Raw genomic sequence first — 27,648 nt, 5'->3', positions numbered from 1 at the left:
CACATCATGGCAGCATTGTTGAGAGCGGTGGGACCCACAGTGATGTATGCTCAGAAGTGGCTGGTGGCCCTCCCTTGAGCTGGAGAAAGCCCTGGGCATCACTGGAGCTGCCCGGTACCATGGGCCACCCAGCAATGCCAGGGCAGGCCTGGAATGGGAGCTAAAATTATTTAGTTTGCCCAACTGAAAGGACCTCCTTTTTGCCACCAAAATATAACATTATAAGCACGGGTCTGGAATATTACCTATATGTTTCTATTTGTGAACTCTAAAGTGACGAATGAGAGCTGCTGTTTGGTTTCCCCAGTTATATGTTCATTTAAGCTGCTAGTAGCCAAATAGAAATAGTATTTGTAAAAGTTGCTAACAGAGTAGCTAGCACCTAGGATTAGTTTACAACTGTTAAATAAATCAGTAATAATGCCGTTTTACAACCTGTTACAATTTTTCTTTTCTTTTTTTTAGCTCTAAAACAAATCCTGAAGTCCATAATTACCAGGTGAGCTATTGCTTTTAAAGGTTTTCATGTCATACTTCTTAAAGTGTCTAAATTTTCCACACTGAGCAGTCATTGCACTTATAATCAGGTTTGGAAGAAATAACAGCAGTACATGTTTTTTTGAGAAAACAGTAAGAGGAGAGCCTTCTCCCCTGACCCCTGCTTCCTCTTGGTCATCTGAGCTGCCTGTTTTTCTTAACCTTGTACACTGGCAAGCAGCAGGGATATATGTTCTAAGTTTCTGGGTGGTCAAACACAGCCTCTCGGGGGCACTCAAGTGAGGCCATTTTTTGTCCAAGTGTGTTCTAGGCCCAGGGAACATGAGTCCCTGGAGGTGTGCCCCCAGGAGAAGGATGTCTTGGTCACACGTTTGGGAAATGCTGCGTCCTTCATTCCCTTCTTGGATCTTATGGTGCCCACTGGGATGTCAAAAGTGCTGAAAAATCCTTCAAGGAAGACACATGTTTTATTTTTTTAAATCCAGTGTTTCCGCAAATCATTTGACTGTTGGACAACCTTCCCACCATAAGAAAAGCTGGCTTCCCCCACCACTTCTGTTGGTGGTGTGTTCGTTTCCATCAGTGGAATAGTGGTTTCTAGAACCTGCTTTGTAAAGCACTGTGCTAGGCCTGTTGGCTGCAGAAGGAGTGGAGATGGGTTTCCATGGCTGATGTTCTGCTCTTTCACAGGATGACCATCAAGGCCCGAACCCCCTGCCTGCCCACCAGCCACTGCTGTGGGTAGCTCTCGCTGGCTGTTCGCAGCCTTCTGTAACCTGGGTCCAGCTTAACTTTTCTACATTTATTGTCCCTGATCCTTAGCATACATCATGTGTTCAGTTCTTAGAGAATCACATCATTTTTTAAAAAACATCTTTATTGGAGTATAATTGCTTTACATTGTTGTGTTAGTTTCTGCTGTGTAACAAAGTGAATCAGCTATATGCACACATATATCCCCATATCTCCTCCCTCTTGCGTGTCCCTCCCACCTTCCCTATCCCACCCCTCTAGGTGGTCACAAAGCACTGATCTGATCTCCCTGTGCTATGCAGCTGCTTCCCACTAGCTATCTGTTTTATGTTTGGTAGTGTATATATGTCCATGCCACTCTCTCACGTTGTCCCAGCTTACCCTTCCACCTCCCCATGTCCTCAAGTCCATTCTCTAATAGGTCTGCGTCTTTATTCCTGTCTTGCCCCTAGGTTCTTCATGACCATTTTTTTTAGATTCCATATATATGTGTTAGCATATGGTATTTATTTTTCTCTTTTTGACTTACTTCACTGTGTATGACAGACTCTAGGTCCATCCACCTCACTACAAATAACTCAATTTCGTTTCTTTCTATGGCTGAGTAATATTCTGTTGTATATATATGCCACATTTTCTTTATCCATTCATCTGTTGATGGACACTTAGGTTGCTTCCATGTCCTGGCTATTGTAAATAGAGCTGCAATGAACATTGTGGTACATGACTTTTTTTTTTTTTTTTTGCTGTACGCGGGCCTCTCACTGTTGCGGCCTCTCCCGTTGCTGAGCACAGGCTCTGGATGCGCAGGCCCAGCGGCCATGGCTCACGGGCCCAGCCGCTCCACGGCATGTGGGATCTTCCCGGACTGGGGCACGAACCCGTGTCCCCTGCATCGGCAGGCAGACTCCCAACCACTGCGCCACCAGGGAAGCCTTATGACTCTTTTTGAATTGTGGTTTTCTCAGAGTGTATGCCCAGTACTGGGATTGCTGGGTCGTATGGTAGTTCTATTTTTAGTTTTTTAAGGAACCTCCATACTGTTCTCCATAGTGGCTGTATCAATTTACATTCCCACCAACAGTGCAAGAGGGTTCCCTTTTCTCCACACCCTCTCCAGCATTTATTGTTTGTAGATTTTTTGATGATGGCCATTCTGACCAGTGTGAAGTGATACCTCATTGTAGTTTTGATTTGCATTTCTCTAATGATTAGTGATGTTGAGCATCCTTTCTTGTGTTTGTTGGCAAGCTGTATGTCTTCTTTGCAGAAATGTCTATTTAGGTCTTCTGCCTATTTTTGGATTGGGTTGTTTGTTTTTTTTGATATTGAGCTGCATGAGCTGCTTGTATATTTTGGAGATTAATCCTTTGTCAGTTGCTTCATTTGCAAATATTTTCTCCCATTCTGAGGGTTGTCTTTTTGTCTTGTTTATGGTTTCCTTTGCTGTGCAAAAGCTTTGAAGTTTCATTAGGTCCCATTTGTTAATTTTTGTTTTTATTTCCATTTCTCTGGGAGGTGGGTCAAAAAGGATCTTGCTGTGATTTATGTCATAGAGTGTTCTGCCTATGTTTTCCTCTACGAGTTTTATAGTGTCTGGCCTTACATTTAGGTCTTTAATCCATTTTGATTTTATTTTTGTGTAGGGTGTTAGGAAGTTTTCATTCTTTTACATGTAGCTGTCCAGTTTTCCCAGCACCACTTATTGAAGAGGCTGTCTTTTCTCCACTGTATACTCTTGCCTCCTTTATCAAAAATAAGGTGATCGTATGTGCGTGGGTTTATCTCTGGGCTTTCTATCCTGTTCCATTTATCTATATTTCTGGTTTTGTTCCAATACCATACTGTCTTGATTACTGTAGCTTTGTAGTATAGTCTGAAGTCAGGGAGCCTGATTCCTCCAGCTCTATTTTTCTCTCTCAGGATTGCTTTGGCTATTCGGGGTCTTTTGTGTTTCCATACAAATTGTGAAAATTTTTGTTCTAGTTCTGTGAAAAATGCCATTGGTAGTTTGATAGGGATTGCACTGAATCTGTAGATTGCTTTGGGTAGTATAGTCATTTTCACAATGTTGATTCTTCCAACCCAAGAACATGGTGTATCTCTCCAGCTATTTGTATCATCTTTAATTTCTTTCATCAGTGTCTTATAGTTTTCTGCATACAGGTCTTTTGTCTCCTTAGGTAGGTTTATTCCTAGGTATTTTATTCTTTTTGTTGCAGTGGTAAATGGGAGTGTTTCCTTAACTTCTCTTTCACATTTTTCATCATTAGGTATATAGGAATGCAAGAGATTTCTGTGCATTAATTTTGTATCCTGCTACTTTACCAAATTCACTGATTAGCTCTAGTAGTTTTCTGGTAGCATCTTTAGGGAGAATCACATCATTGTTGCCCCATAATTTTTTCCCACTGTTCCTTGGTCCACACTTGTCTGCTGGGAAGCTGTCACCTCCACAAAGCCTTCTCTGAGCCCCTTGATTAGAAATCACCAGCACCAGTGGTTCTGAGCCCTGCTGCATGTTAGAACCATCTGGCAAGCTTTAAAAAAATAATTGGTGCTTGGGCCTCAGCCTGGACTGGTTGAATCAGAAACTCTAGGGTGTGTGGGATCTGGGTATTGGCAAGCTGCGGTGCCTCTCTAAGGTGGTTCTGATGAGTGGCCAGGTGGGGGCCCTGAGCTAATGATGTGTCCCTGGCTTCCCAGGTTATCATGTGCTGAGAGGCAGCATCCATGTCTGATGACCCCCTAACATGGTGGCCAGCTTTCTTGTCCTGGGTGGGTGTGAATGTCCAAGGGACACTCCTCCCCTGAGTTTCTCTGCCCTATCGCCAGTCTGGTTTTGAATGTCACAATAAAACTACTCCATGATGAGTTCACTTTGGAGCCTTATTCTAATCAGTCTCTTTCTGGATCTAATCAGTCTCATTACTGTAGATATTAACTCCTTAGTTGGGGGCAGTGATCCCAGTGTACATTATCTTTATGAAACCTCCAAATTATGTTTCCGAAGAATTTTGTGATATCGCCTCCTGTACATGAAATCTTATTCCCAATGCGCAGAGCCTGGACGTGACTTCCGAGTTGTAGGGAATTAGTGTAAAAAGTGCTTTGCACCTGGAAGGGGAAAGGCCAGCTTTCCTGATCTCCTTGCTGCTGCCTTTGGGTTCTTGAATCTTCTTAGTCAGAGTTTTTTTTTTTTTTTTTGGTCGGACTTTCAGGTGTGAGTGGCTAGAATGTTGTTATGGGTGATTAGTGCTTGAAGGGGAGAAAAAAAAAAAAAATAAACAAAGCAAAGCATTCCCAGCTCAGCGCTGCCCTTGCCCCAGCAGCCTCGCAGGTAGAGTGAACGTCGAGGCGATTGTTCGTTGAAATCAAATCCATGACAACTGTTACCTGGATGTTGTTCTTCTCTTAACATCTTTGGCAACCACTGGCCCTCTGCTCCTTGCCAGCCTTTAGAGGTGCCATGATGGGAGTAAATTGACCAGGAAGAGAACATCCTGATAGGTGGCCCGGTAAGCATCGGAGTGCTGAGAAAGGTTTCCGGGAAGGTGGTATTGCAGCATTGGTGTTACTCTGACCTCAGCAAGCTTAGCCGAATGCAAGGGACAAATTGCTGTGTCCTTGATGGGAGCAGTATTGGCATTTGGAGAGGGACAGTTCTTCATTGCTTGGGACTGTCCTTAGAGTTACAGGAGATTTAGCTTCCCTCTTCTCTGCCCAAGAGTTACAGGTAACCCTCCAGTCATTGTGACTAGCAAAACTGCACATACTCATTTCCAGTTGTCCCCAGGGAGATGTAACCGTCCTGGTTGAGAACCATGTGGGTTAACATTAAAAAATACTCCTTGACAGCTTTAGAGGGTGTATAAATTACCAAAGGAGACCAAGGAAGGTTCTGGAATATCCTCCTTCCAAGTCTGTATGGATAAGGTGCCCACCTCTCTCCAATGCATCTGATTTGGTTGTGTTTGAAGACAAGATATATAGAATAGAAGGTCCACTTCTATTCTAGGTTACTCTCTTTTGTTCAAGACCCAGTTGGTGGAGCCTCTTTTGGGGCCTTGGCTGTATGGCCAAAACGCCTGAAACGGTTCAGCTTTGGGCAAATCATCTATCACCTCTGGGTTTCTGTATCCCCTAAGAGAGAGAAATATGAAGCGACTATTTCCAGGAGATTCTAAAGCCCTAGTCAGCTTTCAGATTCTGCCACTGAAATGTTTTCTCCAGGTTCCTCTTTCCAGTAGGATGTCCTTTGGGGGCTGCGGACTTGCCGACAGGCATCCTTGAAGGAGAGGGGCCACTGGAATACAGAAGAGTCAGTGAGGGCATCGCAGGTCCATGAAAATGGAATGAACAGAATTGCTGAGAATTTTTCATAATAGAGAATGGACTTCTGCTTCTTAACCAGAACAGCAGGGAAGAAGAAGAAGGGGAAGAAATAATTAAAAGAATAATGGTGGCAAGGCTGTGGTGACTTAAATGTCAGGAGAACCTAATTTGCCCCATAGAAAATTTAGCCTTGAAAAGCCCCAGGGCTTCTGACACAGTCTGGGACCGCTGCCCTCTGCAGCCCAGAAGTGGACTGGCAGGCAGCCTGCCACCCACCCAGGCCAGCCTTATATCTTCACCCCGGGCCGTTTTGTGAGTCATCAGTCTGGATCCATTTTCTCATGTTAAAATGGGCAAACGACTTCTTTCCTTCTGTTTTATCAGGATAATGGTGCTCAGGATGGTTTGGGGTTTGGTTTGTTTGTTTCCGGGGCCGGGCGGGGGTGGGGTGGGGTGTGGGGGGTGTGTTTTGTTTTGGATCACATTTTAGAAAAATTTTTTTTAACAAGAGAGAAAGAGTTCGCCCAGAGTCCTGCTGCCTTGGCATCCTCTGTCCAGTCCTTGTCTGTTTGCAGATGTAACTGTTTACACACAGTTGTTGTCATTTTCAGCAACGACAGAAATTGTTTCTAAAGAATAAATTACCCACATTCTCTCCGTCTCTCTGGCCCCTTCCATGGGTTCCCTTGGTAGAGATGAATATTGCCTTGCCTGGGCGCTCTAGGGCACCCTTTCAAGGCAGATGCCTTCCGCTTTCTTCTTGGAGGGCAGCCCCCAGCCTTTGTCACGGGGGAAACGGGATATCCTGGGAAACGTGCGCTCCCCCAGCCAGGGTTCGGTAAGAGCCTCTCCATTCACAGCCGGTGAAGACCATTGAAAGCAAAGGGCATCTAATAATCGAGTTTGGTGTTTTATTTCTAGCCTCAGTATCAACCCAATCTTCACCCCAGCCAGCCTCGGTGGCACCCGCACTCTCCAAACATCAGGTAAGTACCTGAGCTCATAGAGCCGTCCTTTCCCAAGCTCTCCTTTTCTACTTAGTTATGAATTGAGATTCTGTATCAGAAACAACTGTTAAAGAGTTGTCTTGTCCCGGAAGAGATGAATAACTTGCAAAGCAAAATAAGCCGGTGATGGGTCTGGATTTACTAAAGTTATGCTTGACGAAATAAAAATGAACTGGGTGGGGTTTTTTGTTTTGTTTTGTTTTAGTCATTCTAACCTCAGATATTTTGGGTTTGGTTTTATGTTTGAAATGTTACTTAAAATTTCTAAGTAACGTTTTCCTGTCCTGAGAATTCATTTACTAAAAATAAGACTAAGGCTCAGGGACTTTTGTTGTGGGATTTTTTTTTTTTTTTTGAAAGGATTTTTTTTTTTTTTCTCCCCAGGGATGGGGTGGAGGGTTGCTTTTTGTGGTGATGGATCTTTTTCTAAACCTAGGGGTCGGTAAACTTTTTCTGTAAAGGGCCAGATAGTCAATATTTTCAGCTTTGTGGTCTCTGTCACAACTATTCGACTCTGCCATGGTGGCTTGAAAGCAGCCACAGACGATACAGAAGTGAATGGGCCTGATTGTGTTCCCATAAAGCTTATTTATGAAAATAGACAGTGTGGGATTTAGGCTGAGGGCCGTGTATACCCACCTCTGCCCTAACCTACCACAGTCCTTCCTAAGGAAACTGGCACCTGCCTTGTTGCATTTACGGTTAAGCTTGAGATGTTTTTTTAATGCCAGCTTTGTAAAGGCAAACGTTCCTTTCATGATTTGAATTTCAGATCAGTCTTAATTGGTGTTTATGTGTGAAGCTCTTTCAGAAACATAGTTGGTGAATTCAGTTTGCAGAAAGTTATTTCTTAGTGAGATTGCTAGCCTTGCTCCTCGAGAAAGTGCGGCGAATGGAGTGATGGGAATAAATCCATTGAGAACAGGGCAAATGAGAGCAAGTTAGTTCTTGATGGTTCTTACCAAGTTTGCTGGGGATCCTGTAGGACAACAGTGCAGTTTGATCATAAGCACTTGATATTCATGTAACATTTAAAAGCAAGTGAAACTAGTGAAGTAATACTTCTAAATGTTTCTGTGTTACAAAGGCCGTTTCTTTTCCAGACATGAGACACAGAGAGATCTATGGAAATGCTTTTTAATTTAACCTTGTGTTTACAAAATTTAACACTTATTTTTGCCTGTTTTACCATATTGGTTTCCTTGTGAGGCAGACCTGGCTGGGAATGCTAGGGAGGCTGGACCGGTGCTGCTTGCAGGTGGCCCTGCTGCCTGGAAGTATCAGTGTCACCTGCAAACTTGTTCATGCAGAGTCCCAGCCCCACCCCAGACCTACTGCATCAGAATCTCTGGGGGTGGTTCCCAGCATATTGTGTTTTATCAGACTCTCCAGGAAAGGAGAATTATTTGGTCCAGCACTTTTGGAATATGCTGCATGAGGCGTTCACAGTGTCCGTTTACATGGCAACAGTTCTTGAGAATTCCCATAGAAAAGGAACCTTTTTCACCACCACCTAGCTTTCCCCAGACCAACTTGATCATCAGACACCCTTTGAGGGATGATGGCACAGCCAAGGGCTTGGAAGTTGATAGAGGACCCACATCTGAATTTTTTAAATACTTGAAAGTAGAAAACCCATTCATTTCCATCTGAAAGCCATCCCCATTTATGTGGTTCATGGTTTTTCTTGTCCGTTTCCTTTGTGCTTGTGTTGTTTCACTCATCTCTCTGCATTGTCTTCATACCCCCACTGACCACTCACTCTGCGAACAAAACAGGCCATCCTTTCAGGATGACAGGCCGCATTGGAAAGCATCGGCCAGTGGAGATGACAGCCATTTCGATTATGTCCACGACCACAACCAGAAGAACTTAGGAGGAATGCAAAGTATGATGTATCGAGATAAACTCATGACTGCACTTTGAGAGACTGAAGCGTCTTACTTCCATTCACCATCATAGTTTCGTTACATCCCATGGAAAGTGTCTTGGCATCCCGTGGACGTGTTTGTAGAAATGTCTTCTAGGAATAGTTCTGAAAGGTGTTTTCAGTGTCTGTGTAAATATTTGAAAATAACCCCAGTAGGTAGTCCTAACTTACTGACTGCATTCTCAAAAAATGAAGGTAGTTAAAGGCTCAGGAATCGTTCTGATATTCTGATTTTAAAATTGGAGTATAAGTCTGTGTTTATTGTATTGCTGTGTACCTGATATTTCTCTGTTATTTAATGAATAGGACCAAAGAAAACCAGAAAAACTTGGGAAGATCGCTCCGTAGAGAGTACCATATAGTACAGTGGTGGGAATTGAGGTCACTGGGGGCCCAGCCTCTGCCATTGTGTGATCTTGGACAGACCATCTCCCCTCTGTTGGCCTCATTTTCCCCGTCTGAAAAGAGCAAGTTGGACTAAATGATCACAAGGTCCTCTCTAGCTCTACAGTTCTGTGATTTATCAACGTTTTGTATTCTTAGGCTGAGGACATAACATTCACACCTTCTTTAACAGAGGGTTACCTCTTTCAAAAGCTGAATAAAGTATATAACATGTTAAAGGTTATATCAATACAGGGAGATTTTGAATTTCCTATCTTAAAGCAGTTTAGTCATTTTGAATTCTCGCAGTTTTATTAATCAGAAATCACATAGCCTTTATTTTTATAGAAGTTGCTTCTCAAGTACAAGAATAATTTTTTAATGTCTTAACGATTGGTGCTGCTAACTTGCGTGCTTTCAGAAGACATAATTATGAATGCACACTGTCAATATATAGAGTTCAAGGGTTGGTTTTTATCCTAGGCTTCATTCTTTTAAGAAGCAACATGCAATATGAGATGCATTTATGGCTCAAATTGAAGCGTGTAAAAATTTTAGTGAAGTTGTGCCAAAGCATCCCGTGCAATAGGATAGGAGGGTGTTGCACAGTCTTTCTGTAGAACCAGAAATCAATATGTTGCCTTTTAGGGTAGAACTCGTACCAAACTCTTTATTTCCCGCCCCCGTTTCAAGCCCCCGAGTAAGACCTTTTTTTCCTCCTGATAGGTAGGCCTGAGATACTTTCCTTAGTATTTTTGTGAAATCAATTCTTGTGCCATTTTTTTATATATGTAATTGTAATTTGGCCCTTTTAAGCGTTTTTTAAAAAAAATGTGTTTCCCTCCCTTGAGATAGTTTATTGCCAAAATCTGATCTCTCTTTTTTTTTTTTTGGTTACCACAAAAATCTATCCAGAAGGAGGGAATCAGCTGCACACCGTGCACAGTGGAGTTGATCACCTATAAATGCTCCCTAAGATACATGTTTACAGGTGTATTTCCTTTTAGCAGATGTTTTGGTCCTCAGTTTACGTGCTGCATACAGATAATTGTGTTCTGAATCTTTTGATTTCATTGATACATTTTTACAAATGTGTTTGTGAGGAATAAAGATTATTCTTGCTTTTTTTTTTTTTTTTTGACTCCATCTTCCTTTTATGCTGCACAAGAGGTATCATTTGTGGATGAAGTAGGTGTTGGGACTTTGGAAGTCTGAAGGTGAACATTCAGTTAGGTGGCATGGAGCAAACTCATCCTGGAACGAGGTTGCTCTTAGGAAGGGTGGCCCTTTTTGTAGACTCCGTGGCTGAGGTGTTTATTCATCTGGGGCAGCTTTGGTGAAGGTTCTGATCACAGGTGGCAGTGGGGCTTCCACTGTAATAGTCCTGTGGTGAGGGTGGGTGTTTGCCCTGGTGATTGCTGCTGTTCCCAGCAGAGAGACCTCCAAACCTGTGTCTGTGGCCTCCTGGAGATTGTGTACGCTTATCTAATAACCTCTAATAAATACCTTTCTGCCTGAAGTACCTTGAGTGGATTCAATTGTCTGCAACCAAGAGGTCTAACCAGTGTGCATACATATTAATTGTTAAAGGAAGCGTACGGTTTTCATCTTTCAACTTGGCGGACCTTTCTCTACTGCATTTGACAGCGGTGACTACTCACTTACAGCTTCTTGAAACTAATCTCTTGATTTCTGTGATCTCTGCTTCTCTAGCCCTTGGACTTTTTCTTCTGTCTTTGTCACAGCCTCTTCTGTCTTCCTCTTAAATATTGGTGTTCTCCCAGGGTTCTTCCTCTGCCCACTGCTTTTCTCCCTGATCACAGTCTGCCTGCCCTTCTCATCTTGTCAAGATTTTATAAGTGCTGTTGACTCTGAAGCTATTATCTCTAATGCAGACTACTCTGAGTTTTTATACTGACATTCAACCTCTATATCCTTGTACACCTCAGACGTCACATGGCAAAACTTAAATTCATCCTCTTTTACTGAAAAAAACAAAACACACTAACTTCACTTGAATTCTCTTCTTTCTCACCAGGGTAAGCATTTATACATCATCCACAGCTCCTCTCCCTTTTGCCACCCATGTCCAGGCAGTCCTCAGGTCGGTTCAGCTTGCCTCCTTAGTATTTGTATGTAGCCCTTCCTCCCTCCTTATCAACACTGATCTTGGAGTAGCATCTTCTCTCTGGCACTGATCTCTCTGACTCCAGTCTCCCGACGAGCTCATTCTCCTCGCAATCACTGGAGTGATCTTTCTAGAACACCGTCTGATTGCGTCCTTGCAGTGCTTGATATCTGCCAGGGTTCTCCATGACCCACAAGATGAAGTCCAAGGCCTTCTCTGGAATTCCCCCGCTCTCTGCTCCTGTCCTGTTGCTCTAGCTAGCGTATTTTCCCCCATTTCTCACCCTCCTGTTTAAACTCCTACAACACCAAACTGCTTGTAGTTCCTGGCATTCACCATACCCTGCTGTTACTCCCATCTGTGCCTTTGCAAATACTGTTCCTTCTGCCGAAAATGCTGTCACTCCCATCCTCTTTACCCAACTCCTGCTCATCCCTTAAGCCTCTGCTCAGACACTGGCTATCTTCTCCCAGGGACTCTGACTGCCTCCACCTGCCTCTGCAAATTGGGCTAGTTCCTGTGCTCTGCTCCTCTACTTCCCCCAGCCCCCGTGTATATCTATGATGTATTCACTATTTTGTGTTAAAACCGCCTTTCTTATTCATCTCATCTTGGAGGCTGTACGTTCCTTAAAGTGTAAGCTTTGTGTCACACTCTCCTTTGTTCCCCGGTGCCTGATGAGTAGCAGGTGCTCAATGAATGTCTGCTCAGCAGATGAATTATTCTGCATTCATTCTCAAGGAAACATCTAACCAGATGACAGGCAGGAACACATCACTTCTGAGCTGGTCTGAAGGTATCTGACAACTGTATCCAGCTGGGAGCATCATCTTTTGAGCAGGACTTTGCCCACCACGTGTGTTCTGGATTCATCTGCTATGTGTGAATATTATTCGCTGTGCCCACGGCGTTCTCATGGGAGGCATCGCTATAATTTTGAGTGGGGCAAACGACGGTCCAGCCATGTGATACTGGAAACGCCGGTAGGTTGACACTGATCCACAGAAACGTACAGGGGCTAGTAGCCAGATGTGCGCTTCAAACTCTGCATATGTCACTTCACTTGATCTTCCCAACCGCTCTGTGAGGTGGGCGATATTCTTTTCACACGTGGGGAAGTTCAGGCTTAGGGTCTAACCAAGCAGTTTGCCCATGGTCACTCAGAATTCTGACTTCAAAGTCTGTGTTCCCCGCTCCTGTGCTTTAAGGCCTCTCACCGCTAATTATTCCACTATTTGGGACCCTGTCCATCCACATCTCCAGGAGACTCTTACTAGATGATGTTGAAGAGTTCACTCCACTGAAATCCAAAACTACCAGAAAGCCACCTTCCACCACTATCAGTGTAGTGACTGTCTGTCTCTCCTCCACACCAGTGGTCTATAACCTTGCTCATCGCCATCACCAGTGAGCTAGCAACCCTTCCCAATACCCCGCCCGTCCCCTCACCCCTCCTCCAGCAGTCTAGTCACCCTGTCCATGCAGGCATTCGTGTACCAACAGCCCCCTTTTCAAAGGAGCGGAGATTGAGCGTTATTTTCTTAGTGAGCCACTCATTTGATATGATCCCCTTCTTCCTTCCCGAGAGCTCACAAACTGGTCATTTCTTCTGGAATATTACCTGCCAGCAAAACCAAACTCAGTATTCCATAAACTAACGGGATTAGGTCTTTGCATTTTTGAAACTCAGTTACTTACTGGTCTTGATCATCCACTGTTTTTCTGTGATCCCTGAGAATATCGAACAGTGAATTGACAGTATCGTCACATTGATGTAATTCATGTGGACTGGAAGTCTTGAAATCATGTCAGGTAATTATCTTGGCCTTCAAAACCCTCTTGCTTGTTTCATTTCTTGGTCTACCACTTCCACTGAAAATGGTCCTCCTTAACAGTGAAGATGAAGGAGTAAGGACAGTGCAGGAGTCCTTTGTTTTTCTTGCCTGTTAATATCCCACCATGCTTCCAGGTCAGTGACTCCAGCCTCCTGGGCCCTGCTCTGAACACAACAAATGATAGATCCTTTTTGTTGCCCTTAATTTTTCCAGCTTTTAACTAGTCTTTTAAGATCTGAGCTCATCAAAGAGCTCCTTGAGCAGCCGCATTGATCCATTTGGATGAGTATTTCCCACACGGCTCTAAGTGACTTCCCTGACTGACTGAATCTTCCAAAAGTACCAGGTAAATACCCTAAATAGCCCTAGAATGATTTGCTTCCACCGTTTTGCTCTAGGAGGCAACAAATGCCTAGGCAAGGTATAAGGGGGCAGAGATAGAGAAAAAGCAAACTGCAGCTAAAGAAAGGAAAGTCCCTTCGCACATGAAAGGTGGCACGTTTTAAGAAGCCCCAGCGATATCTAAAAGGTGAAATAGAGGTGAAATTGACATTCAGCTGAGACTCCACTAAAGAAGCAATCCTCAACAATTCTGCAAAAAGGCCCATTTCCCCCCAAATTAGGAAGCCAAATAATCGCTTGGACAGCTTGTTAAAAATGGAGATTGTGAGGCTCTATTTAGGTGGTCAGGGTGAGACCTAAGAACCTTCCTTTTAGTGGTCACTCCAAGGAGAGTCTGAGGTGGGCAGGCGCAGGACCACACTTTGGAAAACACAGCTTCCTGTCTTGTTATGTTTGCCCTTGTTTTAGTGGCTCAATTTTTAACTAATTAGAGACCAACTCTTTTTTTTTTTTTAACATCTTTATTGGAGTATAATTGCTTTACAATAGTGTGTTAGTTTCTGCTTTCTAACAAAGTGAATCAGTTATACATGTACATATTCTTTTTCTTAAAGAGGCATGATGTTCAAAAGTAAATGGACGGGGACTTCCCTGGTGGCGCAGTGGTTAAGAATCCGCCTGTTGATGCAGGGGACACGGGTTCGAGCCCTGGTCCGGGAAGATCCCACATGCCGCAGAGCAGCTAAGCCCGTGCACCACAACTACTGAGCCCGCGCTCTAGAGCCCGTGAGCCACAACTACTGAGCCCCTGCGCCACAACTACTGAAGCCTGCGTGCCGAGAGCTCGTGCTCCACAACAAGAGAAGCCACCACAATGAGAAGCCTGTGCACTGCAACGAAGAGTAGCCCCGGCTCGCAGCAACTAGAGAAAGCCTACGCGCAGCAACGAAGACCCAACGCAGCCAAAAATAAATTTAAAAAAAAGTAAACAGACGGATACATCGTAATCAGCTACATCTGTCTCCTCAGCATAGCTTTGCACTTCCTTGGGCTCATGGTGAAGCAGAAGAATGTAAGAATTCTAGTGGTTCTTTATATGGCTTTAATTTCATCACAACCTCCCTCCCCCAAAATCTGTCAAACTAAGACTTAGGTCATTGTTGGGCCCTCCTGCTGAAGTGAGAGGCTAGTGAATTCCAACCACTCGAGGAGGAGAGGGCATAGCACACCCCAATCTAAGGACCCGTGCCAAGATTAGAGCCCACGGTGGGGTAACAGGTGGAAGTTTACGGAAGCAAAATGGCAGGATGTTGCAGGCTCATGAGAGAAGACTGCAGAATCCAGTGTGGAGTGGTGATTTTGTTGGAGCACTTTGGACACGCTTTGGAATCTCAGGTAGTTTGAATCCCAGCTTTGCCCCTCACTAGCCATATGACCTTTGGCCAGTTTCTTATCTTCTCTATGCCTCATTTTCCTCATCCCAAAATGGAATTTAACAATGTCTCACTGTTATGAGAATTAAATGGCACTGTATGTGTAAGGTGCTTTGCACAATGTTTGATGCTAGCTGGTAGCAATTTTTAGCAGTTTTTGAGATTTAAGGCCTTAGCAGTCCATGTAGTGAGAAGCAGGACAAGGGGTTTCAAAGTCTAGCTCAAGGAATGGTGTATCTCCTAGGTTGATGGGTTAAGATGTATGGTCTAAGTTTAGCAACAGAAAGGGGTGCTTCATTCCAAAGGAAAGGTCACATGGAAGAGAGTTCACACAATAGGTAAAGACACAGCTCTGAAACTCTAACAAGCGAAAAGCAGAAACAGCATGGGGATGTTTTGAGAGGAGATAAAAGGAAATAGAAATGATATTTCTGTCTGAGAATACCAAGAAATAACTGTCCAGGCAGAATGTGGGCAATGCTTTCCGACCTGCAAATGGGAGAATGGCCCTCGGGAAGGAATTGGTGAGACCACAGAGAATCCATTCTGCTGGGACATTTGGGACTCAGAAGTTGAGAGAATTGAAACCGATCTGCTCAGCTCCCAGCCTGTCCCAACTTGAGATTTCATCTTACACAAAGCAGAGGAAGCTTTTAACTATTTGGAGACTAAGTAGAAAGTAATAAAGAGAACTGCTGTGCTATTCAACCCTTTTTAGTAAGTAATACAGAGAGTGGTGAAAATTCAAAACTATCCAAAAGTTACTTTTCCTTTCCACCCTCTTATTCCCTAGTTTTCCCCAGAGACAAACATTGTTAGCATTTCTTGTCAATCTAGAGCTGTTCTGTGTTTAAACAAGCACATATTTATTTAACCAATCAATACTGATGGACATTTAGGCTGCCCTGCATCTCTAAAATGACAGCTTTGCCGTCATCCTTATACACGTCATGCACTTGAGCAAATCCATCTGTAGAATAAATTCCTTACAAGTAGAGACGCTGGGCCGAAAGGAATGCATGTATTTAATTTAGATATTGCCTAATGAAGTTTCCCTCCAAAGATATTCTACCCGATTACGCCTCTCCACACTATACACACAACAGCTATTTGACAGGGCCTCTGTGATCCCACAGGAGGCATGCGCCTAGCCTTCGCTAACTTTTTTAAAACCTTGCTAGTCTGATGGGTAAAAATCAGAATTTCTGTTTGAGTTGTATTTCTCTGTAAGCAAGGTGGCACACCTTTTTTATCATTTTGAATGCCATTTTTTCCTTGTTTATGTGGAACATCTGGAGGCCCTAATCTTGAGTCGTACCCTTTAATAAAGGTCAGACTGATGAAGTAAAATCCGTCATCTTAGCCTCTTTATAGTGAAGAAAGGGAAGCCTGGGAAGAGTCGATCTTTACCAGACATTCTGTGAAAGCAGCTTTCCAGAAGTTCAGGTAACAGCATGATACCTGCATGCCCTGGAGGTCTGAAAAAGGAAAAGGGGCAGCATGATAATAGCCAGGATGAAGGAATTGATTTCTAATATCCATGTTTCCTTTCCCTTTTGGGAGTTGATTAAGAGCTGTACACTCAGACACTGTGAATTTCCCTGGTGTATTTGATCAGGGAAGGACGGATTTACATTTAATTACCATTAACATTCTAATATATGGAATCTAAAATCACAGCCACATAGCAGGACTCGCCAGTGGTTTTATCGGGGAAAGGCTGCAGAATTTAAAATACCAAACGGCTTAGTCTAGGCAATCCACTAAAAAGGGTTAGAATAATTAGAGGAACATCCCCGTAGGCTCATGTTACAAGAAACCTGCGGAAACCTACCTAATCCTCCCCTACTGAATAGGGAATGGTTTAAACATCCACTTTGTACCGCTGAGACCTCAAAAGCAAGAGGTGTTGCTATGCTAACGGCTCCACTAACCAGTTGCGTTCCGTGGCTGGATAAAGACGCTGTAACTATATTTAACGCAATTTTAAAAGCCCTTAAAATTAGGCCCAGTGTATGGCTTCAGAGGCTAACTAGGGGAGTTTGTAATAGAAGCTTCTGAAGAACCTACAAGAATTGGGGAACAGAGAGAGGACCATTTGAAGAGATTTTTAAGCACGAATGAAAACCAAAATAGATTAATCCTCATCTGTATCCCCTCAGGACCTCGTACCCCACATTCAGCTCCTGCTCACACTTGGTCTTGTGCAATTAGAATGTCCAGAACCTGTCCTGAACAGAGTCTGCATTTTATTCATCCAACTTGAACTCCTTTCTGGAATGAATCATCATTTCATTCATTTGGGTGAGTTGGATGGTGTCTGCCGAGTGGAAAAATAACACTCGCAGCTCATGCCCGATTCTGCCATAACTCTTGCAGAGTGCAAAGGGTGATAAAGAACGGGCTCTTTTGACATGATTTTACACACTAGCAGCTGTGCTTCCATGGCAACGATAATTTTGTCTTACTGTTCCTTGAGGGCTCCCGTGTGATGCCATTGGGGTATGCATTTAAAGCAGTGGCTAGGGGCAAGTCCGTTAATGCTGTTCCCCACCTGAAGAAAGAAAGAAAAGAAAAGGAATCTTCTTTTAAGGCAGAGAATGAGCACTGATACGCAGAAATGAGAGGCAAAAAGAAAATCTGTAAGAAACCAAGGGAAAACAGTGTTGGATTTGTTAGAAGTGAATGCTGTGAAGGAAAACAGCAATATTTATGTCAGTATTTTTTTCCTTAAGGCAGGAAAAAGATTGAGTACATTCTTAGTCATGAGCCTCTGTGCAAAAGTGAACTCATGAAATATTTATTCTTTGGACTCGGATCCTGAAATTTATCTGGAATTGCTAAAGTCCTAGATCTCACCGCAAAGTTACAGAGCCCTTCCTCACAGCTTCTTGCCGTCTCCTACACAGACAATTAGAATAAGACATCGTAAAACTTAGCAAGAACAATATCAAGGTAAAATGGATTTTCTGGCAGAAAATGTTCAAGGCCTGCTTGTCTGCTTACAGCCATTCATCGACACCAATGGATACCAGTTTCACCAAAGGAAAACTCCAGACTCAAAGATGGAGGCACACGTCCTACTGTAGCTCACACGGGACAGAGACCCCGTTACCACCGAACAAATCGTAAAGGCTCTCATCGTTCCTTAAGATGTGGAATATTTTACTCTGCAGTTTTGCCGAGACCATCATGTATTGTTAAGAACAACTGGGGAATTCGTGACCAGAGTGAAGCTTTTATGAATTGACACTTGATAAATTACCTAGGGAGAGTTCAATTTTAATGCACTACACCATTCATCCAACAAATACTTACTCCGCTGCCTCACTGTGCCAGGTACTGTATAGATGCTGGGAATTGCTATTGAGGAAGACACCGTCTTTGGCTCCAGGCACCTAGTAAACTAATGAAAACAAGAGCTCCCAGTCTACTGTGGATTCAGATAGCCCCTGTGCTAACACTAACTGGACAGTTCCAAGTTGATTGCCTGGAAAATGTTGAAAGAAATACAAATTGGGGAAAAAAAATTTCTGCCAGTTAGTAATCCATATAAAAGAGTAAATAACGCCAAAAAACGTAATTTTGACCTTTTCAGACGAGAAAAATGAGGTAGGGGCATCGTTTCTCTCTAGTCGCTTTTTAAAAAATAAAACCACTAAGTTAGTGTAAGAAATCATCCCAAATTAACAGACCTAACATTCGTAATGTGTCACATTTCTAAGATGTTGGTGCAATTTTCTTCTCAAACCCATTATGAAAAAGGTACAGTTTTTCAATTATACTCTTACTGTTAGATAGTATGTTTGCGCTAAATTCAGTAAGAACTTGTAGCAACATGTTGGTGTAATGCCTGCTCTGTTTAGTCTCTGCTAAATTAAAATGGAAATGAGTGACAGGTATCCTGGAAACCAGGATGGGTAAATGCACCTTCTTCTGTCTCTCATCCGGACATGGCAGAGATCAAATTATTTCATTGATCCGTAGTTCCTGAGGTATAAATGCTTAATAAATGATTGTCTGAAAATGCGGTGTCTGGGCAGATAAGTGAAATCAGTTACCTAAGGTCATAGCTAAGGGACAGCACAACCAAAGCTAAGTGCCAACCAGCATTCTTTTAATGTCATTATACTGCTGCTTTCACCATCCACATGGCAAAGCAGTGTCTCTTGGCACTGAAGAGAGCACAGGGCTCTATAGTCAGGTTGCCTGGGTTCAAATTCCAGCTCTGCCATTTACTGGTTGTGTGTCTTTGGGAAAGTTAATTAGTCTCTCTGTTCCTGTTTCCTTATCTGTAAAATAAGGAGAGTAATAATTGTTCTTTCTTCAAATGTTGGAAGATTAAGTAAATTCATAGATGGCATAGTGCTGGGCACTCAGAAGTGTTAGCACTTTTTTTTTCTCCTCTGAGGGCATTAATGCACTAGTGTTCAGTCAGGAGGTATGATTCTGGCTGACACCATCTGCTGTGATAACATGGTACTTGAGTGGATTCTGCTAAGAGAGTCTCAATCAAGAGCCACAGTTCCAGGCTAATGGACTTAATTATGAACTAGTAATGATGCTTCCCAGCTTTATTTTTTTTAATTAATTAATTAATTTGTTTATTTTTTATTTTTGGCTGTGTTGGGTCATCATTGCTGTGCACGGGCTTTCTCTAGTCGTGGTGAGCAGGGGCTGCTCTTTGTTGCAGTGTGCGGGCTTCTCATTGCGGTGGCTTCTTTTGTTGCGGAGCATGGGCTCTAGGCACGCAGGCTTCAGTAGTTGTGGCACATGGGCTCAGTAGTTGTGGCTTGCAGGCTCTTGAACACAGGCTCAGTAGTTGTGGTGCATGGGCTTAGTTGCTCCACGGCATGTGGGATCTTCCCAGGCCAGGGCTCGAACCCATGTCCCTTGCATTGGCAGGCAGATTCTTAACCACTGTGCCACCAGGGAAGCCCGTGCTTCCCAGCTTTTTCTTGTCCTTGGCACCCATAGGAAATGTGTTGTTGTATAGCACACTGGGGTAAGCAGACAAGGGTGCTTGAGGCTCCCGGCGCCCCTGGTCCTGTCCCCTTGCTCCAACAACTGAGAGAATGAAAGGTTCATCCCACTTGCCACCTTCTGAGGCCTATCAGTTGGGAAGCTTTACTGTGTGTCAGCAACTCCCTGATGCTTTAGTTCTGATTAGGAACATGGAGGTGTCCCCACTTAGGCTAAAAGTAAATTAGGTGCCAGTTTGCCCCAACCAGGCTCTTCTGGAAGGTGTTTAGAGAACTTAAGTGCTGCTGTGTGGGCTGCACAGAAGCTCTTCTTGCCTCCAGGAAGCCTGCTATGAAGTTGAGACATGTGCCAGGATAGGTAAAAGAGTAACTGAGTACAGGCAGCACCTAAAGGTGAACTGAGCAATCCAGAGAAGATGCCAGACGACTTTGGACAGAGAGGATGTTCCCTGTGTCCTCCTAAGAGACTTCAAGCTGGCACATCACATATGGGGGACTTCTTGGCCGTCCAGAGTTCCGTTAAAAGCAGAGCATCTGTTGAGGCCTTGGCCTTTCTAGCTGATGATTTGGTTGTTTGGAAGGTAGAAGAAACACTGCCCTGCCAGTCAGCAAGGAAGACTGGGTTGGAAGTGTATAAGTGACAAGACCCTTGGAAGAAAATGACCCTGGTGTCTTAGAATCATTAATATGAAATGAGTGGAATTCAGGGTTTAATCTTCCATGTATTCTAATCTTTAGAAGTCTAAAAGGGAATATTTTTCACATGGACTATGAATATATCAGATAGTCTGAAAGATGAAGGCATTCAGAGCCCACAATTTAAAACAGTATTTTAAAGAGAAGGAAGGTAGAACATATGACCAAAAACAAAGGGGCAGAGACCTTTTTTTTTTTTTTTTTGTGGTACGCGGGCCTCTCACTGTTGTGGCCTCTCCCGTTGCAGAGCACAGGCTCCGGACGCGCAGGCTCTGGATGCGCAGGCTCCGGACGCGCAGGCTCAGCGGCCATGGCTTACGGGCCCAGCCACTCTGCGGCATGTGGGATCTTCCCGGACCGGGGCACGAACCCGCATCCCCTGCATCGGCAGGCGGACTCTCAACCACTGCACCACCAGGGAAGCCCAGAGACCTTTTTTTTTAAAAGGACTTCTGTAGATGCACATTTTGGTCAGAGCAAAATGATTAACAATTTAATAGCAGAGCCATCTTGAGGATGGTATGTGAGATTAACAGGACAGAAGAAGAGCTGCTCAATTTCTGTTTTGTTTTTCTCTTTTTCAACAAGGAAGCCAGTCAGTATACTAACTGCAGAAAGGTGAAAAGAACAAAGAGAATGAAACTGAAGTCCAAGATAAGAGAGAGAGTAGTCAGGAAATATTTTACTGCTTTACAGTTAGTCTTCAGGTTGAGAAAAATGGCCTTGAAGAAAATTTGCATATGTCATTGCTGAGCCAGCACCAGCACACTTTGAAAAACTATGGAGTCTTGGGGAACTGCCAGAAGAATAGACAGGGAAATGTCATACAGATTCTTGACAAATGAATTCTAAAACCTGGAGTGATAAGCTTGATGGTAATACCAAGAAAAGTTTGAGAACAGATTCTTTTTTAAGCACTTAGTAAAGTAGTGTTCACTTAGGAACAGAATGGATTTGTTCAGAGTAAGTCATGCTAATCTTTCAAGATTCTTAGTAGGCTAACAGTAGAAGGACTGTCTCTAACCTAATAAGTAGAATTTGTCACAAATCAACATTTAATTTAGATTGTAGATTTAAGATAATCTACATACTTCAGAAATAAGACAAAGATGATTGCTAATATTCAATATCATTCTAGAGGCCTTACCAATGCAATAAGCCAGGAAAACAAGATAAAGAATAAATCCTGGGAAGGAAGAAACAAAATTCATGTGATTATCCTAAAATACAAGTGAATTCCAATTAATAAGAGTTCAGCAAGGTGACCAGAGGTAGAAATACCTTAAAGTCAGTAGTTTCATATATCTAGTAGTAAAAAAAATTAGAGAAAATGTAATAATTCGTGAGATCCCATTTTCAATTGTGACAAAACTGATATATGGACAGGAATAAAGTTAATAAGATATGTTCCATACCTTTATGGAAAAGTTAAAAATTCTGACTGAAGGACATTTAAGAAGATCTAAATAAATGGTGAGAAATACCTTATGAATACATTCTCCCAAATTAATCCATTACATTTAATGCTGCAAATCATAATTCCAATGGGATTTTTTTGGTAGTAACTTGAATTGTAAGGTAATCTGGAAGACTGAGTGCATGATAATAGCCAAGAAAAAACAAAAGAAAAAGAAAAACGATGTGTGAAAGGAAACAGGATTTGTACTATCAGATATTAAAAAGCCCAAATATTAGCACAAAAGTAATTAAGACAGTCTGGTGCTGGTTTAGCAATAAATAAATAGTTCAATAAAAATATGAAGAATCCAGGGCTTCTCTGGTGGTGCAGTGGTTAAGAATCCGCCTGCCAATGCAGGGGGCATGGGTTCGAGCCCTGGTCCGGGAAGATCCCACATGCCGCAGAGCAGGTAAGCCCGTGCGCCACACTACTGAGCTTACGCTCTAGAGCCCGCGGGCCACAACTGCTGAGCCCACGTGCCTAGAGCCCGTGCTCTGCAACAAAAGAAGCCACTGCAATGAGAAGACCGCGCACCGCAACGAAGAGTAGCCCCCGCTCACCACCAACTAGAGAAAGCCCGCGTGCAGCAACGAAGACCCAACGCAGCCATAAATAAATAAATAATTTTAAAAATCATTAAAAAAATATGAAGAATCCAGAAATAGATAGAGGTAGATAATTGTGTATCAGTCATGGACAATCAGAACTGAAATCACTCTTGGCAGGTTTCTTACAGAGGGAAGTTGATACAGGGAATTGATTGCATAAGGGATGAAGAACTAAGTAGCTAAAGTGACCAGTGAGGCAACCCAGAAATTAGCAACAGCAGAACCTGCTTATCACTCCTAGAGCTGGAGAGACAAAGAGACGAAGAAATATGGCAGTATTCCAGAGCCCAGGAGCTGGGGCCACAGGGAGTCAGTCTAGTGAAAGCTGAAGCCCTAGGGGACTCAACTACTGCCGAAAACATCCCCTGAGGTAGAAAGAGATGAGGGAGAAATACTTAGCTCCTTTTCCTACCCTCCAGTCTCTGTCAGTGCCTCCCATTGGTCAAACCTACATAGAAACCCAAGGGCAGGGAAACTGGGAAATGCATTTCCTTGGAAATACAGCAGGTCAGGGGCACTCAGGGAGGGTAAGGTAAAGGTAAGGAGAGGGGTGTCCAACCCAGCCTGGGGAGGAGCCAATAAAGAAGAATTTATGTAGATATTGTGAGGCAAAGGTCTCTTTTTTCCTGAAATGAAGAGCCAGTTGTCTTAACATCACCCAAGGACATGAAAACATGTGATATGACAGTCTCTATCATTGGGAAGACAAGATGTGTACACAAAGATGTCTGAGGCAGTGGGGTTCTAAGGAGGTCTTGGGATTTTCCTGATGAGTGCATTTGCTGCCTTAAATAGAAGCCGAGGCAGATGGGAAGATGTAGCAGATGGACGGCACTTGGGGCACTTGGCAAGCAGAGAGGTGGGAGTCCTGGATTGTGTCCCAGACTCAGCCAGTTACCCACTGTGTGACCTGGTCACCTCATCCCCCCAGTGGGTCCCCGTTTCCCCATATGCAAAATGAGAAGGTTGGACTAGGGCCTTGTGTCTCAGCCCTGGCTGCACATTGGATTTAGAGATAGATGATGTAATTAGCCAGGGTAAGGGTTGTACATTGATAGTTTACAAAATCTCCCTTGGTTGATTTTTTAATCAGCTTTATTAAGATATAAATTAGATACCATGCAATTCACCAATTCAAATTGTACAATTTAATAGTTTTAGCGTTTTCACAAAGTAGTACAGTCACTACAGTCTAATCTTAGAGTATTTTAACTTCTCCTAAAAGAGACCCCAAAGCCATTAGCGGTCACTTCCTATTTCTCCCCATCCTCCCCAGTCCTAGTTAACCACTAATCTACTTTCTATCTCTATGGATTTACCTATTCTGGACATTTCATATAAATGGAATTATGTTTTCAAGGTTTATTCATGTCATAGCATGGATCAATATTTCATTCCATTTTATAACTGAATAATATTCTGTTGTATGGATATACCAGATTTTATTTATCTGTTCATCAGTTGGTGGACATTTGGGTTGTTTCTACCTTTTGGCTCTTGTGAATAATGCTGCTGTGAATATTCATGTGTAAGTCTTTGTATGGACATGTTTTTATTTCTCTTGGGTATATACCTGGGAATGGAATTTCTGGGTCGTATGGTAACTCTATGCTTAACCTTTCTGAGAAACTGCCAGGCCGATTTCCAAAGCAGTTGTGCCATTTTACATTCCCACCAGCAGTGTAGAGGGTTTCCTCTGGTGCTTTTCATATTCATCCGGAATTTAAAACCACCTAACTGGATGATATCTGAGTGGCCCTGTTTCTACAATTCTATGATTTTTTTTTTTTAATCCAAGATTAGATCCCCAGGGCTGCCCACAGAAGCCCACGTCTGCCCACAGAAGCCCACGTCACCCAGAACTTGGCTGAACTATAGAGTGTATGATTGGTTCCTCAGAGCACCCTGATAACTCCCAGCATTAGTTTTAAGAGAAAGCCGTGTAAGTTCTGTGTTCCAGCTCAGGACCCTCCCCCATCCCTGCCCTGCGCAGGTCATAGTTCTGGCGATGGATTCTGGAGGATTATTCTGAATAATCATACTGTTATTATACTAAATACTGTAACTATTATAATATAATAATTAATATAACAATGGTATAATAATATTATAATTATTATAATGTTATAATATTATAAACCTCAATAATTATCCCATTTTTCAGTATGCAACGCATTTTGATTGAGTACCACGTGCCTGGCCTGCTGGGACCCCAGAGTCAGGGAGGGGAGAGGCTCTGGTGGGATTAGGCAGGGCTGTAAAAGTCCCCCAACCATGCATCTGCAGAGCCGTGTCCACCCCTAATGCAGTCAAGGACATCCCATATGACACAGTCCCCCCCCAGTAGGAACACTAACTTTTCTAGAGTTGGAAGTAGAATGGGAGTAGGGGCTTCCCCCAAGAGAAGGGAGGAGAAGAAACTAGGTCTGGTTCAACTTCTCACTTCACATCTACTAACAGGGCACGTTACTCACCTTCACTAAGTCCCACTGTAAAAGGAGGTGGCAGCAGCTTCCTTGCAGGGTAACTGTAAAAGAAAACCATTAAAGCGCCTAGCACGTGCTAAGCACATAGCAGCCCCCTTCTTCCACACCGGATCCTTTCAACTGCCACCTCATGGAAGCAGGAGCTCATGTGTACATACCCCTCGTCCATCACCCTCTGAAAACCAGGACTTGTGACCTCCTTTCCAGAATGCCAGAAGCCTGGTGAATCTCAGCCTCTATTGATGGTGAGCACAGAGCTGGCCTCATCTCCTAAACCTTAGCCTCTGGGCCCCGAGGCTTGCGGGCTGCTGAGTGCTGCCAGACCCTCTGGGTGGGCTTGACCTTCTCTGAGACCCTCTATTTCTCTTCCCATTTGTCTCTTTCTCAGTCTTCCCCAAAAGTCATGGTAAAGTGAAAATCACAGTTATTAAATACAATTTATCACTCTCTGCACATATATTTATTTCCCTGTTTAACTTTTCACTCCGGGTTTCCTGGAAAGGAAACACGCACGCACACACACACACACTTTTAACTTGGAAAGACAAGAAGGTACGTGAGACTACAGCTTCATTCCAGGTCTGCGGCAGACATCACTCATCAATCACAGCACTCTTTCCCCCTGAGCTGGCACAACCTCAGCATCCGTTTTCGCCTTACATTCCAAGCAGAGAGTGAGCACCAGTTGGAGACGGCATGGGAGATGATGTCTATTTACCAGTCCTCAGAAATTCTTGCTCAGAACTTTGCACCACTACGTGCAGCCCTGAATGTACCCCAGATCTCTACTACAGGACATCTTGTTCCTTGGGTGTTCACTCTCACATTCAGTGAAACCCGTTTGAAGCTCAATCATGGTTTTCCCTCCTCCAAGCAGCCTTCACTCCCAGCATCCTTTTTTCAATTAATGGCATGCCATTTGCCTGGTCCTCCAGGCTAAAAAATTTCTGACCCCTCCATGTCTCTGTGTTCTCCCCTTCTCAAATCCTGCCAATACCCCCCATCCTGTCGCTCTCTTCCTTTCAGTGTTTCTCTGGTTTGTCTCTGCTGCCTAGACCATTATAGTCCCCATTCAGACCTTTAATAGGCTGGCTGCAGTGTGGAAGGAGGGCAGGGTGGAAGATGAGCCTTGAGGTGTAAAGTGTCCCAGGCTGTAGGGAATTTTCTCTGTTCTGAGCTCCCAGTCTCTGTGCCTCCTTAGGACAGATATTATTTTCAACATATTTGAGACACAGGAAAATAATGCCCATGGGATTTGCAGTTCACACCTTTGTCGTCACATCCCAGCTCCACAGCTTCCATTCATCCTTCCTCCCTCTCTCGCTGCTTCTTTCCTTTTCGCCCTCCCGCCTTCCCTTCCTTCCTTTCATCATATATTTATGGAGCACCAATTATGTGCTAGTCAAAGTCTCTACATGTATACAATAGGATATTTAATGTAAAATAGCTAGCCCAGTGCCTGGGATAGAGCAAGTACTGGATAAATAGGTGGGGGAAAGGCTGATTCTCAGACCTGGAAGTGCACCGGAAATCACCTGACCCTGTCACATCACAGAGGAGGAAACTGAGGCCCAGAGCAGCTGTCTGAGGTTCCTGCACAAAGGTGGGCAGAACTAAGACAAGAAGCCAGGCGTCTCGATGACAACTTGGCGCACGTTTTGCTGCCGCCATTACTGCCTCCATGAGGGGGGTGGATACCCTTGGTTATGTTTCAGGTTGGAGAGGTGAAGCCGGACTCTGAACCCAGAAGCCAAAGTCACGCCTTCTTCCACATTCTTACGCACGTGCACTGCAAACACACACACACACACACACACACACACACACACACACACGATGTGAGACTGTCCTGAGCCAAGTCTCCAGAAGGCAGCCAGGGTGGACCAAAGACCCAGCTCACGGGACAACGTGGGGACAATGGTGCTGTTTCTTCCGGAAAGCATCCTGCATCTGCAGCAGAGGCCTCCTGTACCTCCTTCCCCCAGCGCCCACATGCAAGGCCTGCAAGCCCTGCCTGCCCTGCTTCAGAAACAGCTCAGAGGGCTGCTCTTCCATCCAGTGAGTTTGTCTAGCCCCACCCCGTCACAGTCTCCTAATGAAGAGACTGGGGTGTCTGTCCTCCACGCAGCCCTCAACACGAACTTTCTAAAATGGAACTCCAGTCATGTCTCGCCTTTGCTTAAACCCTTTCCACTCCTCACTTCCGCTCCAGCCATCCTGCGCTTTCAACCATCATTCCTTTGCTCAGACTGTTCCTTAGGCCTGTAATAGCCATCTCTACCTTTTCACTTGAAAGACATTCCACAAAACAAATAAACAAAAAGCAGTAACAAGGTAACACACCTTCACTGCTTTAGAGCATGTGAGTTATAAATGAGAGAAAATCAACCACATCAAACAAAAATAAATAAATAGAATTTATTGGACCTTGTAATTGAAAAGGTCAGTGGTAGAACCAGCCTCAGGCAGGGCTGGAACCAGGGGTTCAGATGATACCATTGGGGTGTTTTCTTTCTTTCCATCTAGCTTTACCCTCTGCTCGTCTTGTCTTCCTTTGTACATTGGCCACTTCCCACAGATACTCCTTTGTGTCCAGGGAATATGATCATAAAGTCGCCTCAACTTATATCATCCTCATAGCCAGATCTGACTTACCTGTGTGTCACAGTAGATGCAGTGCCTTGGGCTCACAATACTTTTAGGGGCCCACAAAAATGGTTTCATTTCTTTGAAGTCAGAAGAAAAAAAAATGAACTTTTAGTTGAGGAAAAT

General features: G+C 43.7%; 1 protein-coding gene across 11 annotated transcripts in view; it reads left to right on the top strand.

Moving 5' to 3' along the window:
* EPB41L4B (erythrocyte membrane protein band 4.1 like 4B) overlaps positions 1–27,648 on the top strand; it is a 145,934-nt gene that overhangs the window by 71,819 nt on the left and 46,467 nt on the right. For 10 of the 11 annotated variants that reach the window (XR_016393610.1, XM_022579103.2, XM_022579102.2 and 7 more), the window contains 2 exons: positions 466–499; positions 6,508–6,572. Coding sequence is in view for 10 of the 11 variants with exons in the window: in XM_022579103.2 (XP_022434811.1) it covers positions 466–499; positions 6,508–6,572 (99 nt within the window). In the remaining variant the exon portion in view is untranslated. Of the gene's footprint in view, positions 1–465; positions 500–6,507; positions 6,573–8,371; positions 10,427–27,648 lie in introns of those variants that run through there. The other variant, XM_022579105.3, reaches the window with a different exon arrangement.

This window comes from Delphinapterus leucas, chromosome 6 (assembly GCF_059928025.1).
Source record: "Delphinapterus leucas isolate spDelLeu-1000000601 "Yukka" chromosome 6, BTC_Dleu_Yukka2, whole genome shotgun sequence".
Lineage (NCBI taxonomy): Eukaryota > Metazoa > Chordata > Mammalia > Artiodactyla > Monodontidae > Delphinapterus > Delphinapterus leucas.
Note: the sequence above shows the minus strand (reverse complement) of the source record. Positions and strands in the feature narration are given on the sequence as shown.